This window comes from Malaclemys terrapin, chromosome 9 (assembly GCF_027887155.1).
Source record: "Malaclemys terrapin pileata isolate rMalTer1 chromosome 9, rMalTer1.hap1, whole genome shotgun sequence".
NCBI lineage: Eukaryota > Metazoa > Chordata > Testudines > Emydidae > Malaclemys > Malaclemys terrapin.
In genome coordinates this window covers 100,230,989-100,245,095 of record NC_071513.1, presented here as the reverse complement: position 1 = coordinate 100,245,095, position 14,107 = coordinate 100,230,989, and the positions used below count along the sequence as shown (strand labels likewise).

General features: G+C 57.1%; 1 protein-coding gene across 1 annotated transcript; it reads right to left on the bottom strand.

Moving 5' to 3' along the window:
• Positions 1-370: 370 nt before the first annotated feature.
• NMUR1 (neuromedin U receptor 1) lies at positions 371-13,618 on the bottom strand. Its single transcript, XM_054040506.1, has 3 exons — positions 13,587-13,618; positions 9,739-10,642; positions 371-1,025 (listed from the first exon to the last, which is right to left on the bottom strand). The coding sequence occupies exons 2-3, from the start codon at positions 10,631-10,633 to the stop codon at positions 625-627; spliced, it is 1,296 nt and encodes a 431-aa protein (XP_053896481.1). The 5' UTR covers positions 10,634-10,642; positions 13,587-13,618; the 3' UTR covers positions 371-624.
• Between the last annotated feature and the right edge of the window lie 489 nt (positions 13,619-14,107).

Below are 14,107 nucleotides of genomic sequence, written 5' to 3'. Positions count from 1 at the left end.
AGACTTCTCCCAGGAGTGGGGGGGACGGGACCTGTTGCCCTGTGACTCAGGCAGCCGGCGGGCAGCGTTACCCTGTGACCAGGGCCCAGCCCTCTGAATGACAGAGGCAGTTGCTCTGAGTTCAGTGGCCATGTCTGAATCTCTCGCCGAGCTGTTTCAGGCCCCGATGCCCTACACAGGGAAGAAGCTGGGATCAGTGGAGACAACCTGCTGCTTGCTAACCTTTCTCTTGTTGTTTACATCCCTCCTAGCACTAAGCCGGTCCGGTGCTGCCAGACACACCAGACAACCTGTAGCCGGATGGCACCACCACCTATGCCGAAGCCAAGAGGCTGCAAAGGCATGGCCCGTGGAGTGGGACCCCAGCCAGTGAAGAGTTAATGCCCCACCTCTCTGAACCCAAGTTCTGCCTTCATTCGTACCCTCGTGCCACGGCGCAGCCCCTGGTGAGTTCGGCCTGCAAGGGGTGGGAGTGGAGATCATGCCAGGGCAGTGCTAGCGGGTGGCACAGCGACAGGAGACGTAAGCAGGGTGACTAGACACTGGACATGGCCTTCCCAACCCCCTCGCAGTCGTCGTGTCCCTCCAGGAGCCCGACAAGCGGGGAAGGCCCTGGCGGTGCCCTCAGGGGAAGGACGTCTCATGCTTAAGGGCGTCCTCCCCCTCCACGCCCATCTCCTCCTCCTCCACGTTGGACAGGGGCAGCCCGTTGCCGGCGGGCATGTGCTCGCACACCGTGCTGCGGGTGGTGACCCGGGTGACGCTGGGTGAGTACTTCCTGGAGCCCAACCTCCTCAGGTGCCTGTGGCACATCACCTCCTTGAACATCTCCCGGAAGCGCGTGGACATCAGGTTGTAGAGGATGGGGTTGGCGGCTGAGCTCAGGTAGAAGAAGACCCCGGAGATGATGTGGACGTACTGGAACATGTGCAGCATCCGGCCCGTCCAGTGGGAGACGAAGCTCCAGACGAGCCGGTCTGTGTGGAAGGGGGCCCAGCAGATCCCGAATACGACAACCAGCACGACTGGAAGGAAGCAGAGAAAATTACCCTGGCTCACATAGGACAGCGAGGGTGGCCCCAGGAGTAAAAAAAAATATAAAAATTAATGGAGATATCCTATTTCCTAGAACTGGAAGGGACCTTGAAAGGTCATTGAGTCCAGCCCCCTGCCTTCACTAGCAGGACCAAGTACTGATTTTCCCCAGATCCCTAAGTGGCCCCCTCAAGGATTGAACTGATAACCCTGGGTTTAGCAGGCCATCCCTCCCCGCCCAAGTAGAGGTAGCTTGGGCCATAGGTAACCGAGGTTCAATTTCTGACTCTACCACAGAGGGATAACAACCTACTGATACTGCCCACTAACATTTACCTTGAGTCATAAAGGCCTGCAGTCAGGCCCGCCGACAGGGGGGAGGCAAAGGGGGAAATTGCCCAGGGGCCTGGGTGATTTAAAAGGGCCCAGAGCCCCCAGCTGCTGTGGTGGTAGATAGGAACCCCGGGCCCCTTTAAATTGTCCAAGTGGGCCGCAGGACTCCTAGGCGTACGTGGGGCGGCACCGGTGGTGCTGAAGGCAGCCGGGCAGGCATGTGGAAGCCCTGGCCATGCCGGAGGAGCGCCTATTGACCGTTCTGCCCTGGGGCCCAGAATTGCTGTTGCCTGTGGTGCTGCGAGTTGTGGGTTCTTTCCCTGCTGATGACCCATTTTGGGGTGGGTGGTATGTACTTCTAACATGCCACCTTAGGGTAAACACCCATTTCTTTCATAGCCCTCAGGTGACTGATTTACGGCCTCCTTATTACGGTACTTACCGTAGCTGGCATCATACAGCCATGGGAAGGAAACGGGCCCTTACAGTAAATGAGACAAACCTACGAAGAGTTTAGTGGCTGCAGGATGGGCAGAGAGACAACAGAAAAAGGCAGGAGGTTTTGGTTGGTTCTGGCTGGCAGGCATGTCACTAGCGCTGCGTTTCTTCAGGTATAGTCTACTGGTTTATTTGAATTAAGGGCAAGACACAAAAATAGGAGTGGATGGCTGGCAGTTAAAATGAAGCCCAAATACCACTTTGATGGGCATGATAGATAGATAGATAGATAGATAGATAGAGGGGGGTTGTATGGGGATAGATAGATAGAGGGGGGTTGTATGGGGATAGATAGATAGATAGATAGATAGATAGATAGATAGATAGAGGGGGGTTGTATGGGGATAGATAGATAGATAGATAGATAGATAGATAGATAGAGGGGGGTTGTATGGGGATAGATAGATAGATAGATAGATAGATAGATAGATAGATAGATAGATAGATAGATAGATAGAGGGGGGTTGTATGGGGATAGATAGATAGAGGGGGGTTGTATGGGGATAGATAGATAGATAGATAGATAGATAGATAGAGGGGGATTGTATGGGGATAGATAGATAGATAGATAGATAGATAGATAGATAGATAGATAGATAGAGGGGGATTGTATGGGGATAGATAGATAGATAGATAGATTATAAGAATTTGAAGGAATGAGGTTGCTCATTGCAATGAAAGGACGCTGATTTATGTCATGACATATCATTAGCTATCATGACATGTCACACAGCAGTTCATTGGTTTTGCATCACATGGTTTGTAACATTCCACAAGGCATGATGTGCATTCAATAGAGTTTATAAAATCAATAGCTCATCAAAAGTTAACAGAGCGTTAGCTGTTTTAATAACTGGTTAATCAACTGTCATAGAATCCAGCAAGTCGATAGACTGCTTGTAACCATCTATAACATGTCCTACACCGGTCTGTAACGTGAAACATCTATTAACCCTTTGTAAACCATTTATAAATAGAACCCTAATATAAAGTGTGACCCAGTTCTTTCCCCGCCTCCACCCTCCATAAGAAATATAAGAGACATAAGAACGGCCAAACTGGGTCAGACCAAAGGTCCATCGAGCCCAGTATCCTGTCCTCTGACAGTGGCCAATGCCAGGTGCCCCAGAGGAAATGAACAGAACAGGCCATCCGGTAATCTGTGCGATTCCCTGTAACTATCACTCCCTCGTGCCCCTCTGATGTCTTGGACCTTCACCCAGTCTCAGCGGGTTTTTCTTTCCCTCCCCTGTCTGTTCTTTTTGCTTCATTCTGCTCTCGTCCTCTCTCTGCTGCCACTCCTCTCCAGCCAGCGGTTGCTAAGTGTGGTCACATTAACCGGCTTTGGCCCTTGTCCCCCTTCCATTCGTTATCCTGTCTCCGGTGTTTGTTTCTCTGTCACCTTCCCCAAGCTCCTTGACAAACACAGCTCCTTTCCCCCGCGACCCCAGAGAGGGCTGCGCCCGTTGTCCCAGGATACGCACCCGGTAGAAATCAGGTGCTTGGTCTCGAAGGGTTTGTTTATCCTGGTTAAATACACGGCCCTGGCGCAGACGGGAACGGAGCGCCACACCCCAGAGTCCGGGCGTGGATTCACGGGCTGATGACCGGATCCAGACTGGAGCCTTCCCAGCAGCAGCAATGGGGTCATGAGACAACCTGGTTCCCATCTCTGCTCCCCCCAGGCCTGCCCAGCACCATGCCAGGATGTTCCCGGCCCCTCCTGCGGCCGTGAGCCGCCTGATGCCAGTGTAAGGGGTGTTGGTCCCTTACTAAACTCCGTGGGGGGTTTCTGGTTGGGTAGCTCCCAGTACCGAAAGAAAGGGGAAGGGTCGATGGGAAATTAGAACCGTGAGACTGACAGTCCCCAGGAACAACGCCCCAGGTCAGCCGGATTGACCGGGCAGGCTAATCAGGAGGGTCCCGTCTTCCTTGTGAGCTGGAATTGCCTGGGTCAGACAGAGTGGGGCTGACTTAAGGGAAGAGCCGGGGTCCGAGCTAAGCTGGGGAGCAGGGCCCTGCCAGCCAGAGAACCAGAGAAGCAGCCCAGGGAGCAGGTCAGTGCTGGGAGGAGAACTGCAGCGACCAGACCCGGGGGCTGGAGGCAGAGCAGCAGTTGTGTTAAGGCAGAGAGCTGGAGCAGGAGCCATCCAGAGCTGGGGGTGGTGAGCAGCTGGGGAGAGTGAGGGGGGCCCTGGGCAGTGGGCCCAGTGCAGGGAAATGCCCCTAGCTAAGAGGCCCAGATTTGCGGGAGGATCGTAACCCCGACGGGGGGCTGACGCTGAGAAGAAGGGTCCTGCCACCTAGAGCCTGGAGGCGTGTGGCCACCACCAGAGAAGTGTCTGACCCGCAGCGTCCCTGCAGCACAGCCGGGACCTGGGCAGGGGCCCGGGACGTGTGAGGGACAGACTGTGAACTGCCCTGACATCCCAGAGACACTGGTTGTGACGTCCCCAGGCCACAGAGCGGGGTGACGTGTTTCCTTTAACCTTTCCCATTTTTTCCTTATTAGTTTTTAATTGGGGTTGTTGTTTAATAACTTGTATTTGCTTTGAGCTGTATGCAATGATCAATTGGTCTGGGAAGCGTCCAGTGTGGAGAGAGCGGGGACACCCTCGCCCCTGCCCTCAGTGACCACGACAAGGTTGGGGGTCGAGCCCTGCAGGAATCCTGGGCCCAGCCTTGTCGGGGTTACGAGGACTCTGCCACCCGGGCGAGTGGAAGGGGAGTCCCGAGGTCAGGCAGAGCGCGGGAGGGGTGCGGCAGCCACCCACCCAACACTGCCCAGGGAGCGCCAGGCTGCCCGAAAGGCTGAACTCGGGGTTAATGGGATTCTGCTGGTGTTTCACTTGGACGGGTGTTTATTTTTCCAGCGATGCTCACGCCCCCGGCTGCAGCTGAATGGGGCGGAGGGGAATCCGGAGTCGATTTGGAATGGGGCCTCTTCCTTTGAAATGCTCGGTTCCGAGAGAGGCCAGGCGCCATGCCCAACTGGGGGCCACCTGGGCAGCTTGGGTGGCACGCAGCAGTTTGCAGCGCCCTGCATACCAGGTAAACTCCTGGCTGCCTGGTTAGCTGGGGGCCGAGCAGGAGGCCAGAAAAGGGATTTCAGTCCTTACAGGAATCCAGGGGACAGAAATGTCCCAGCTAATCCGAACGTCAGTTAATCGGGATTTGTTTGTACAAGGCCCCCATAGACCACACTACCCCTAATAACGATTTATGTTTCTAGTGCCCCTCTCCTCCCCAGCTGCATCACCAGCGACACGCAGGTGGCAGCAGAGGCCAGGGCCAATGAGAGGGGGGAAGCCGGTACAAATTAACGGGGCCCGGCGGTCCAGAAGGGGGCCCGGTTTCCCTGGCTTCCCCACCCCCCCTCGTTGGCCCTGTCTAGCCGGTCCGCCCTTGCTGGGAGGGTGGGGGGGGGGCGAAATTTTTTTTTCACTGGGGCCTGAACCCGCTCTTGGCGGCCCTGGTGGAGGCACCCAGATACTCCGGTGATGGTAGCTAGATTAGACAGAGTAAAATACAGCTGTTTCTGGGGTGGAGTCCCACCATGGGGACAGAGGAATTTCTAATGCTCAGCCTGCTCCTCTGGTCGCCTCTGTTTGGATCAAGATGGAGCAATGCATTCTGGGACATGTTGTCTCTGCGGGCTGCACCTCGGCCTTAGAGACGGGCCAGGCCTAGGAAGCATTGCAGGGAGCCCTGTGGAGCCACGTGCTCAACCAAATCGCCTCAGGGCAGCTGAGCTCACTGTTGCAGGGTGGCACGGGGGACCGGGCCGGGCTGGGCTCCCCCTTGGCTTCCCCCTCCCAGCTCCCATAACTCTCCTCGCTCTGGCTAAGTGGAGTCACCCGAGGGTGCGGGCGGGATAACCCTTCGCCCCTCTGACATCCCTCTGGGGGTGTCCCCACTGAGCAGAAAAGCCACTGCAGGGCCATTAGTACCTGGAGGTCTCGCTCTCTCACCCAGCAGCAGAGCGGCTTTGGCACATCCACACACGGCATCTCCCCCACAGCACCGATCCCCTAACAGAATCATAGAAATGTGGGTCTGGAAGGGACCGGGAGAGGTCGTCTAATCCAGTCCCCTGCACTGAGGCAGGGCTAAGTATTATCTGAGACCATCCCTGACAGGTGTTTGTCCAACCTGCTCTTAAAAATCCCCAATGATGGAGATTCCACAACCTCCCTGGGCAATTTATTCCAGCGCTTAACCACTCTGACAGTTAGGAAGTTTTTCTAATGTCTGATCTAAACCTCCCTTGCTGCAATTTAAGACCATTGCTTCTTGTCCTGTCCTCAGTGGTTAAGGAGAACAATTTATCACCCTCCTCTTTATAAGAATCTTTTACATACTTGAAGCCTGTTATCATGTCCTCCCTCAGTCTTCTCTTCTCCAGACTAAACTAACCAGTTTTTTTTCAATCTTTCCCCGCAGGCCATGTTTTCGTTGCTCTCCACTGGACTTTCTCCAATTTGTTACTTCTTTTCCAAAGGGTGGCGCCCAGAACTGGACACAATACTCCAGTTGAGGCCTTACCCGTGCTGAGTAGTGCGCAAGAATGACTTCTCGTGTCTTGCTTACAACACGCCTGCTAACATAGCCCAGAAGGATGTTTGCTTTTTTTGCAGCAGTGTCACATTGACCACTCCTATTTCGTCTGTGATCCACTCTAACCCCCAGATCCTTTTCTGCAATGCTCCTTCCTCGGCCGTCATTTCCCAGTTTGTACGTGTGCAATTCCTTCCTAAGCGGCGTACTTTGCATTTGCCCCTAATGAATCTCATCCTATTTATTTCAGACCAGTTCTCCAGTGTGTCGAGATCGTGTTGAATCCTAATCCTCTCCTCCAAAGTGCTTGCAACCCCTCCAGCTCTGCTGCTGGGATGAGGGGCGCTGGGTTACGTCCAAACGCGGCACACTGCATTGTGGGGACCCGCTGAGCCAGGGTGGTGGCAATGCTTGTGGCGTCCCTGGGGACGGGACACCTTTGCAGCCAGCGCCACTTCAAGCCAAGCCTGAGTTAAAACCCCAGACACTGTTGCAGGAGGACACGAGGCCCTGTGCAGGCATGGGGAGCTCAGGACCGTCCCAGCCAACGCTTGTTTGCAATGCTAGCCTGTCTCTGCATGGCAAGGCCAGAACAAAAGGGATTCACTCCCGCCTCCCCCCCGGTTTGTTGATCTGCTTTCTGGGGGCGGCCGGGGAAGCAGGTTGTGGAAAGGACGTGAGGTCTGGTTAACATCTCTCCCTCTCTCTCTTGCCAGGGCCGCTCTGCCACGTGGCTTTGCTTCTTGGCAAGCACGGGGCCTTCGCTCAGCCTAAAGCCAGAGCATTGCAGCCCCGGGGAGCACTGCAGGTCAGCAGACAGCCACAAAGCTCCGGCTGGCTTGGCCTCCCAGCGGGCACCTTCTCTGGGAAACATTTCCTGCCCTGGATTGTGTCTGTGCCCGAGCGAAACCCACCAGCCAGCCAAGGCCTCCCTGGAAGCCCGCTGCGTTTATTAGCCAAATGAAGCAGCCCTCCATTAATGGAGTAATCACCATCCCGACCCTGGGCACCTCTCGGAGATTAACGAGCGGCTGGGAGGGCTGCTGGCTCAGATCTCTTATCTCCGGCCCGTTGCCAATTCCCAGCCGGTTAGTGCTACTGTGATAAAGGCCTCTTTCCCTAGCTGCTGCACCAAGCTGACACCAGCCAGGACCTGGGATGCACACGGTACGCGGAGAACCCACACGCCCCCTGGCCCCGGTGGTCCCAGCCGTCCTCTCTCGCACTGTGGTTGGAGGGATGCTGGATGTTGCTTGGGACTCACCCCTCAGAGGAGAAGCCAACGGCAGGCGTGCTAAGCATGCAGTGAGCGCCAGCCAGACACGCCGTGGCACCTGATTCCAGGACGCCGTTTCCACCCGGGCCAAGCGGGTGCAAAATGGCACCCGATCAGAACGGTAACATTTTACACCCACTTTCCCCAGCTGCAAAGGGGGACGCGGGTGAGAATCGGGCCCAGGAGCCGGAACCCGCCTTGGCTAGTCAGAACTCGTCCTCCGCGCATCTCGCTTTAAAATAACGACTACGTGGCAGATCTCCGGTCAAGTGCGGCGCCAAAGCCGCGTTTCCAGGAACATAGCGCTGAGCTGCGGTTACCCACGCCCCTCTCCCTGCAAGGCACCGGCACTAACATACCACCAGGGCACTGCAGCAAGGCACAGCCCAGTCACACCTCTGCAGCGTAGCACACAGTGCCGCTTGGCTGCTATACGGCACGGCACCGAGATCCTGGAAAGGAAGCCTTGGGCTTAACGCAGACCATCAGTGCCCCAGGACAGGGCCCGTAGCCTCTCTCTCTGTACAGCACCATGCACTCTGGGGCTCTTCCTAATTAATAGGAGGTTCCCCTGGAACGTGTGAGCCCCACAATGCACTCTCATGCATGCAGGGCGACCAGATAGCAAGTGTGAGAGATTGGGATGGGGGTGGGGGGTAACAGGCAGACAGAGCCCCAAGTATTGGGAATGTTCCTATAAAATTGGGACGTCGGTTCAGCCGACACGCACGCCCCTTCCCTGTACACCCAGCAACACACACGGCCGGCTAATTCAGCACCGCTTTGCTGTCCCCACGCACCCAATCTGGAAAGGTGCATCGGAAGACACCTGTTGAGTGACATGCTGGAGCGGCAAAGTCACACTGACAGCGCAACACCAGCATCGCACGCATGAAGGCAACAACGCTGAGAGACGTACACACACAGAGGTACGCGCACGCGCACACACACAGAGGTACACACACACACGGAGTAAACACAGCCAAAGGGGTCAACTGGAATAAATGAGCGTGACTCCATTGACTTGGATGGGGGCTACGTCGATTTCCACCCGCCGAGGCTCTGGCCTAAGATGCCTGTGTTCCACCCGGGCCTGGGTATCTATGTACAAGCGGAGCGAGGGGCTGGCTTTGTTAGGAGCTCTGAGCCACCGGCTGGCTGCGCTCACAGAGCGCTGCTCTGCGAGGAGGAAACGCTAGGGTCCCGGCGGGCAGGGGCTGGGGCACTGATGGGGGGCAATATGCCAAGATCTAGAAGGGAGCAAGTCCCATCCAGCAGGCTGGCCATCTGCAGGGCAGCTTTGGGGAGCTCTGGGTGCAGCCCTCACCCAGCCCCTCCTCAGCTCCCCTGGAAAGCCCACTCTCCAGGAGGTTGCTAGGACTGTGCGTGGCGAACAGGAGTCCGGCCAAGAGCTGCATCCCAGCACTACCCAGGGGAGTTGGGACCTGCTGCTCCGGTGCTCCTAACTCCCAGTCCCACCGCCAGGCTCCCAAGGGGACGGGCGGTGCTGCTCTCACTTAGGGGGTTGGGTGGCTCTGCTCGCAGGGGCCTGAGTGCAGAGACTGCCGTAGCTGGAGGGGCAGGTGAGCTAACGCCAGGTCACCCAAGGATCCCTGGCTCAAATCCCTAGGCCGGTTGCTCTCCGCCTGTACCAGATGAAGGGGGCGGATCGCCTCCCTGCAGGGGACTTTCTCCAATGCGTGTGCTCCTAGGGGCTTGCAGAGAGACTGCACGGAGCCTGGCCTGTTCCAGTCTGGACTGCTCCAGGCCTTCCAGATCTGCAGTCCCCTTTGCAACGCTTTGGAGCTGGGCTGCATCCGCCCGCCACCACTCTGCTGGTGGTGCCCAGGTCCCCTTGGAGCTCTCACTTGGTCCTGCACTCCAGCAGCTGGGCTGCAGGACGCGGGGGGCCTGCCCTAGCCGCCCAGTGAAAACGCAGGTTGGGGATGCCTCTCCCTGCACCTTCTGTGATGCAGGGGACCAGCCGCCGAGGGGAATCACAAGCTCTCCCCGGCCTCGCCCCCCTCATCTCCACTTACACAGCATCTTAGTCACCTGCCTCCTCCTGATCTTCTGCTGCTGGACGCGGATGTTGTGGTAGTCGCAGTCCCCACCCGATTTGGCCTCCAGGGCTTGCAGCATCTTCTCCTTCTTCAGCTGCAGCCCGATGAGCAGGTAAAGGATGCTGATGGTGCCCATAGGCAGGAAGAAGAAGAGGATGGTGGTGATCTGGATGATGAAGTTGTAAATCAGGCGGGGTTTCACCAGGGTGCAGATTGCCGAGTCCGGCACCACCCCCCTGCCCGGCACATAGAGGGGCTGGATACCATGCAGGCTGGTGTTGGGGATGGAGCAGAGCACGGACAACACCCAGACCGTGACGATGACCCGCTTGGCGTGCTTCCTGGTCACCACGTACTTAGCCTTGAGCGGGTGGACCACAGCGATGTAGCGCTCCACGCTCAGCGCCGTCACGTTGAGGATGGAGGCAAAGCAGACTGCCTCAAAGAGCAACGTCTTGAAGTAGCAGCCCCCGGCGCCCAGGAGGAAGGGGTAGTTGCTCCACATCTCGTAGAGCTCCAGCGGCATCCCCAACAGCAGCACCAGCAGGTCGGAGACTGCCAGGCTGAACAGGTAATAGTTCGTGGGCGTCCTCATGAACCGGTGGCGCACGATGACCAGGCAGGTCAGCGTGTTGCCGATGGCCCCCACCATGAAGATCAGCAGGTAGGTGGCGCAGACTGGGATGAAGAAGCTGGATCTCCGGGGGCCCAGGTATTTGTCCTGCAGCTGCTCCACCGTCAGGTTCAAGTCCTTGGGGTCGACGTGGCTAAAGGCAGCGTCCTGCTGGCTTTGGTTGCACAGATCCTGGTAGTCCAGCAGCGCGGGGAGGTCTCTGTGGGGCAGGCTGGAGCAATTGGCGGAGGGATACATGGTCTCCTGCTGCAAAGAGACTGGACTGGATTAGAGAGATGCCTTAAAGCCACCCTCATTCCCATCCCCAGTGGCAGCTCCTCAACCGTCCTCTCTTCACTGCCAGAGGTGCTCGGCTAGGCAGGGCCCAGCATGGGCCTCCATGTCGCAGGTGAACTGTGAGCGCTTCGGGGTCACTGGGACCGGACCAGGAGCTGTCTAGGATGCTGGCAAGTGGCCAGCCTGGGGTGGACTGAATGGCTGCCCCACGACACCGCGGGGCTGCAGCGGGTTGAAATGCAACCCGGGCCAGCGCATGCTCCTCGGGAACGATGGGCCCGGGCCACGGCTACCGCAGCCTGCCGTGCCCCGAGGGGGACCCCGAGCCTGGCTTGGCCCGGCCGTGCTGTCACCAGCTATCTGTGCTGCAGGCCGGGGGAGAGCTGCTGTAAGGGGCATGGGGGTATCTCATGCAGCGGCAGCTTTCCAAACACCAGCGCAGCAGATGCATGTGAAAAATCCCCACTCTGCCTGGCGCAGTGGAGGGGGGAATACGGGCAGTGCTGCTGGCTTGCTCCTATGCCAGAATTTGGCCCTTGACCCGAATTTACAAAACCCTGGGGGCACGTGCCAGGGAAAAGTCACTGGGTGACTGGGCTGGATGGGCCAGTCTGCATCATTGACAGCTTCCTGCGCCAACCAGGTGGGGTTTTTAAAACCTCCAACCTCACCCAAACCTGCCCCCCAAACCTCCCCGCTCCCTACAGCCCTGTCCCTCCAAACCGCACCCCTGAACACTCCCCACTCGGTACAATCCAATCCACGGTTTCACTCCTTCCTCTCTACACCCCTCCTCATCCACCCCCACAAAAGCCAGGCCTGGCAGAAGCTTCTGTCTAGCACAAATTTGCCTGTCCCGAGTATAACCAGATCTGTCTCCAGGAGACCCTGTGGCCTCCCGAACCACGTTACAAACAGACGTTCCCCCCGCACAGCCTGAGCCTGCTGCATTTCCCTAACTCCGCACAGGTGAAGAGCGCCAAGAAGCCGGGCACAGCTCAGTCCCGTGGGGCTCTTTTTGCCTGGCTCAGGAAAATGCTACTTCAGTCGCTCCCGTCTCGCAGAGTAGCCTTCCCTGGCTGCATGGGCCGGGGCTGCCAGGGCCGTGTTATTCAGGGGGTCAGTGTCATCCGATTACCAGTCCCAGGGGTGCTCGGCTAGACTGGCACCGTCTCTTTCTAGCAAAGTTTTCTCAGCAGCCGTTAACACCATCTCCATGTGGCCGTTCTCCGCCCCCCGCACACAGGCAAGAAGCGAAGCCAGGATGCAATTTTACAGTCAACCCAGAAAAGCTCTGGGCGATCGCCCCAGTTCAGACGTCCCTAGCTGGGCGACGGGGATACAGGGACGGCCAGAACATCATCCTGGGGAAAATGGCTCTTCATCCCAGTGCCCTCTGGTTCAGGGGACAATTTACACGGGTGCTAGATTAAATGCAAAACCCTCGGCAGGACAGGGACCCGGGCTTGGGCTTTGCCAGCTTAACAAACAGCCCGGGAAAAAAAATCTCTGGTGCTTTCAACTTCACATCCATGTCTTTTCAGATCCTCCCTGAAAGCCTCTGCCAATTCTCTCGCCTTTCCCTTCGCCCTCCTTCTGCTCTGTTAGTCACCTGGGGACACAGATGGGGAGGGAAGACACCACTTTTCATCGTGCTAGTCACGGCCAGGACTTCCAAGGGGTTGTATTTCCCTCCCGTCTACGGCACCTGTTTGCAGCGGAGAAACACATCCTTGACTCCTGTAGCTCTGCGAGGGGGTTATTGCCACCCTGCGGTGCAGCGCATGCTAAAGATGCTCTAAAAAAAATAATCAAGTGTCTTTGAAAGAGCCCCACAGGCCAGAGGCAGCCCGAGGGGACGCTGACACAGCCACCAGTGCTGCTGGTGGGGGAATGAATCGAGTTCTGATTTTTTATTTGTGCTCGGTGATGGAAAAGACATAAATATCTCCGCTCCCGTCCTGAAGTGCTGACACAGTCTGATAGACTCAGGAAGGCAAATCTCCTTGCAGGAGAGATGCCACCTCAAGTGCCAGAGGCAGAGATTTCTCTTCTCCTGCTTGGCACACGGACTCTTGGCCAGGACGGGGCCACCCCTTTAAGTGCAAACCTCGCTCCCTGCCCCCCAAAACCATCTCGGGCACGGAGAGCACTGGCCAGGCAGGCTGTGTATGCAGTGCTAAACCCACACGCTGCTCACAGCCAGCTCAAAGCTGCAGGCAAAGTCCAATTTAACAGCCATGAGAAGTTTAAGCTGAGACTGGTCCCTTATTACTGAACGGGATTCTAATAAAACAGTCACATCCAATAATAAACTTACACTCACGCGCCTGCTTCCCAGAGTCTGTCTACAGAGCCTATATCCAATGTCTGTCTAGCCGTCCATCTCTCTGTCTGTCCATACACCGATCCCATCTATCACTCCAGTACACATCCAGCATCTGTCTGTTTATCCGATATCTGTCTATCCAGCCAGCCATCCACCTGCCCTGGAATGTGCATCCATCCATTCACACCTGCACCATGTCTGCCCCTCGGGACTGCAGTTTCGGAGTTTTATCACATTTCCTCCACGCCTGAGATAGACTACGTCTCGTCGGTTCCAGCCGTACCGCCCCAGCCCGTCGGCTCCCCTTGCCTCGCTCCTCTCCACGCAGCTTGCTAAAGCGAGAGCAGGATTTTAGCCCCGCCGCTGCTCTATTTTCAGATGCTGCCCCCGTCTTAGGAACACGCCCGTCACCCTCCAAACTGTCTGCTTTTTCCAAGCTGTGGGAATCCACTTTTTCTCCACCACCTAGCGACTTGGAGCGGGGCGATCGGGGTTCCCGGTCACCCAACACTACGTTCGTTTTCCAGAACCACAACAACAAAAAAGCAAAATCCAGATTTCGTTCTGGCAGAGGGGGACGCTCACCTTGCTACGCAGCCCGGCTGCAGAAAGACTTCCCCGGGCTTCCAGCCCTGCTCATTTTCCAAGCTCGCTCAGGGAGTTTGGAGGAGGCGAAGAGGAGACGGTTAAAGTCTTCACTCCATCTCAGCGCTGGGGCGTGTGCGTGTGAGCTTGTGACAGACTGGAGGGAAAAAGCATCAATGAATGGGGAGGCTGCCTGCCTCGGGGTGGGGGGGCCGAGTGAGGGCTGGAGGGGGGGCTGCCTGTAGCTGCTGGCTTTTCAAGCACCACCAGGGGGCATTGCAGTCTAGTCTCTAATCACAGCTGCGGAGCTGGATCCGGGGAAGGGACTTTGTGTTGCAGTCAGGGCGATGGCAGGCCCCCCCCTCAGGGCCTGGGCCTTTGGCCCACGCAGGGGGCTGGTTAGAAGTGGAGGCAGCAGGACTGGGCAGAGTGAGGGACCTGCAGCTGGGAAGTAGCCTCTAACCCCGGAGCGGATCAGCTGTGTCGTTAGAGGGAGAGGGTCGGATCGGGCTGCACGCTGC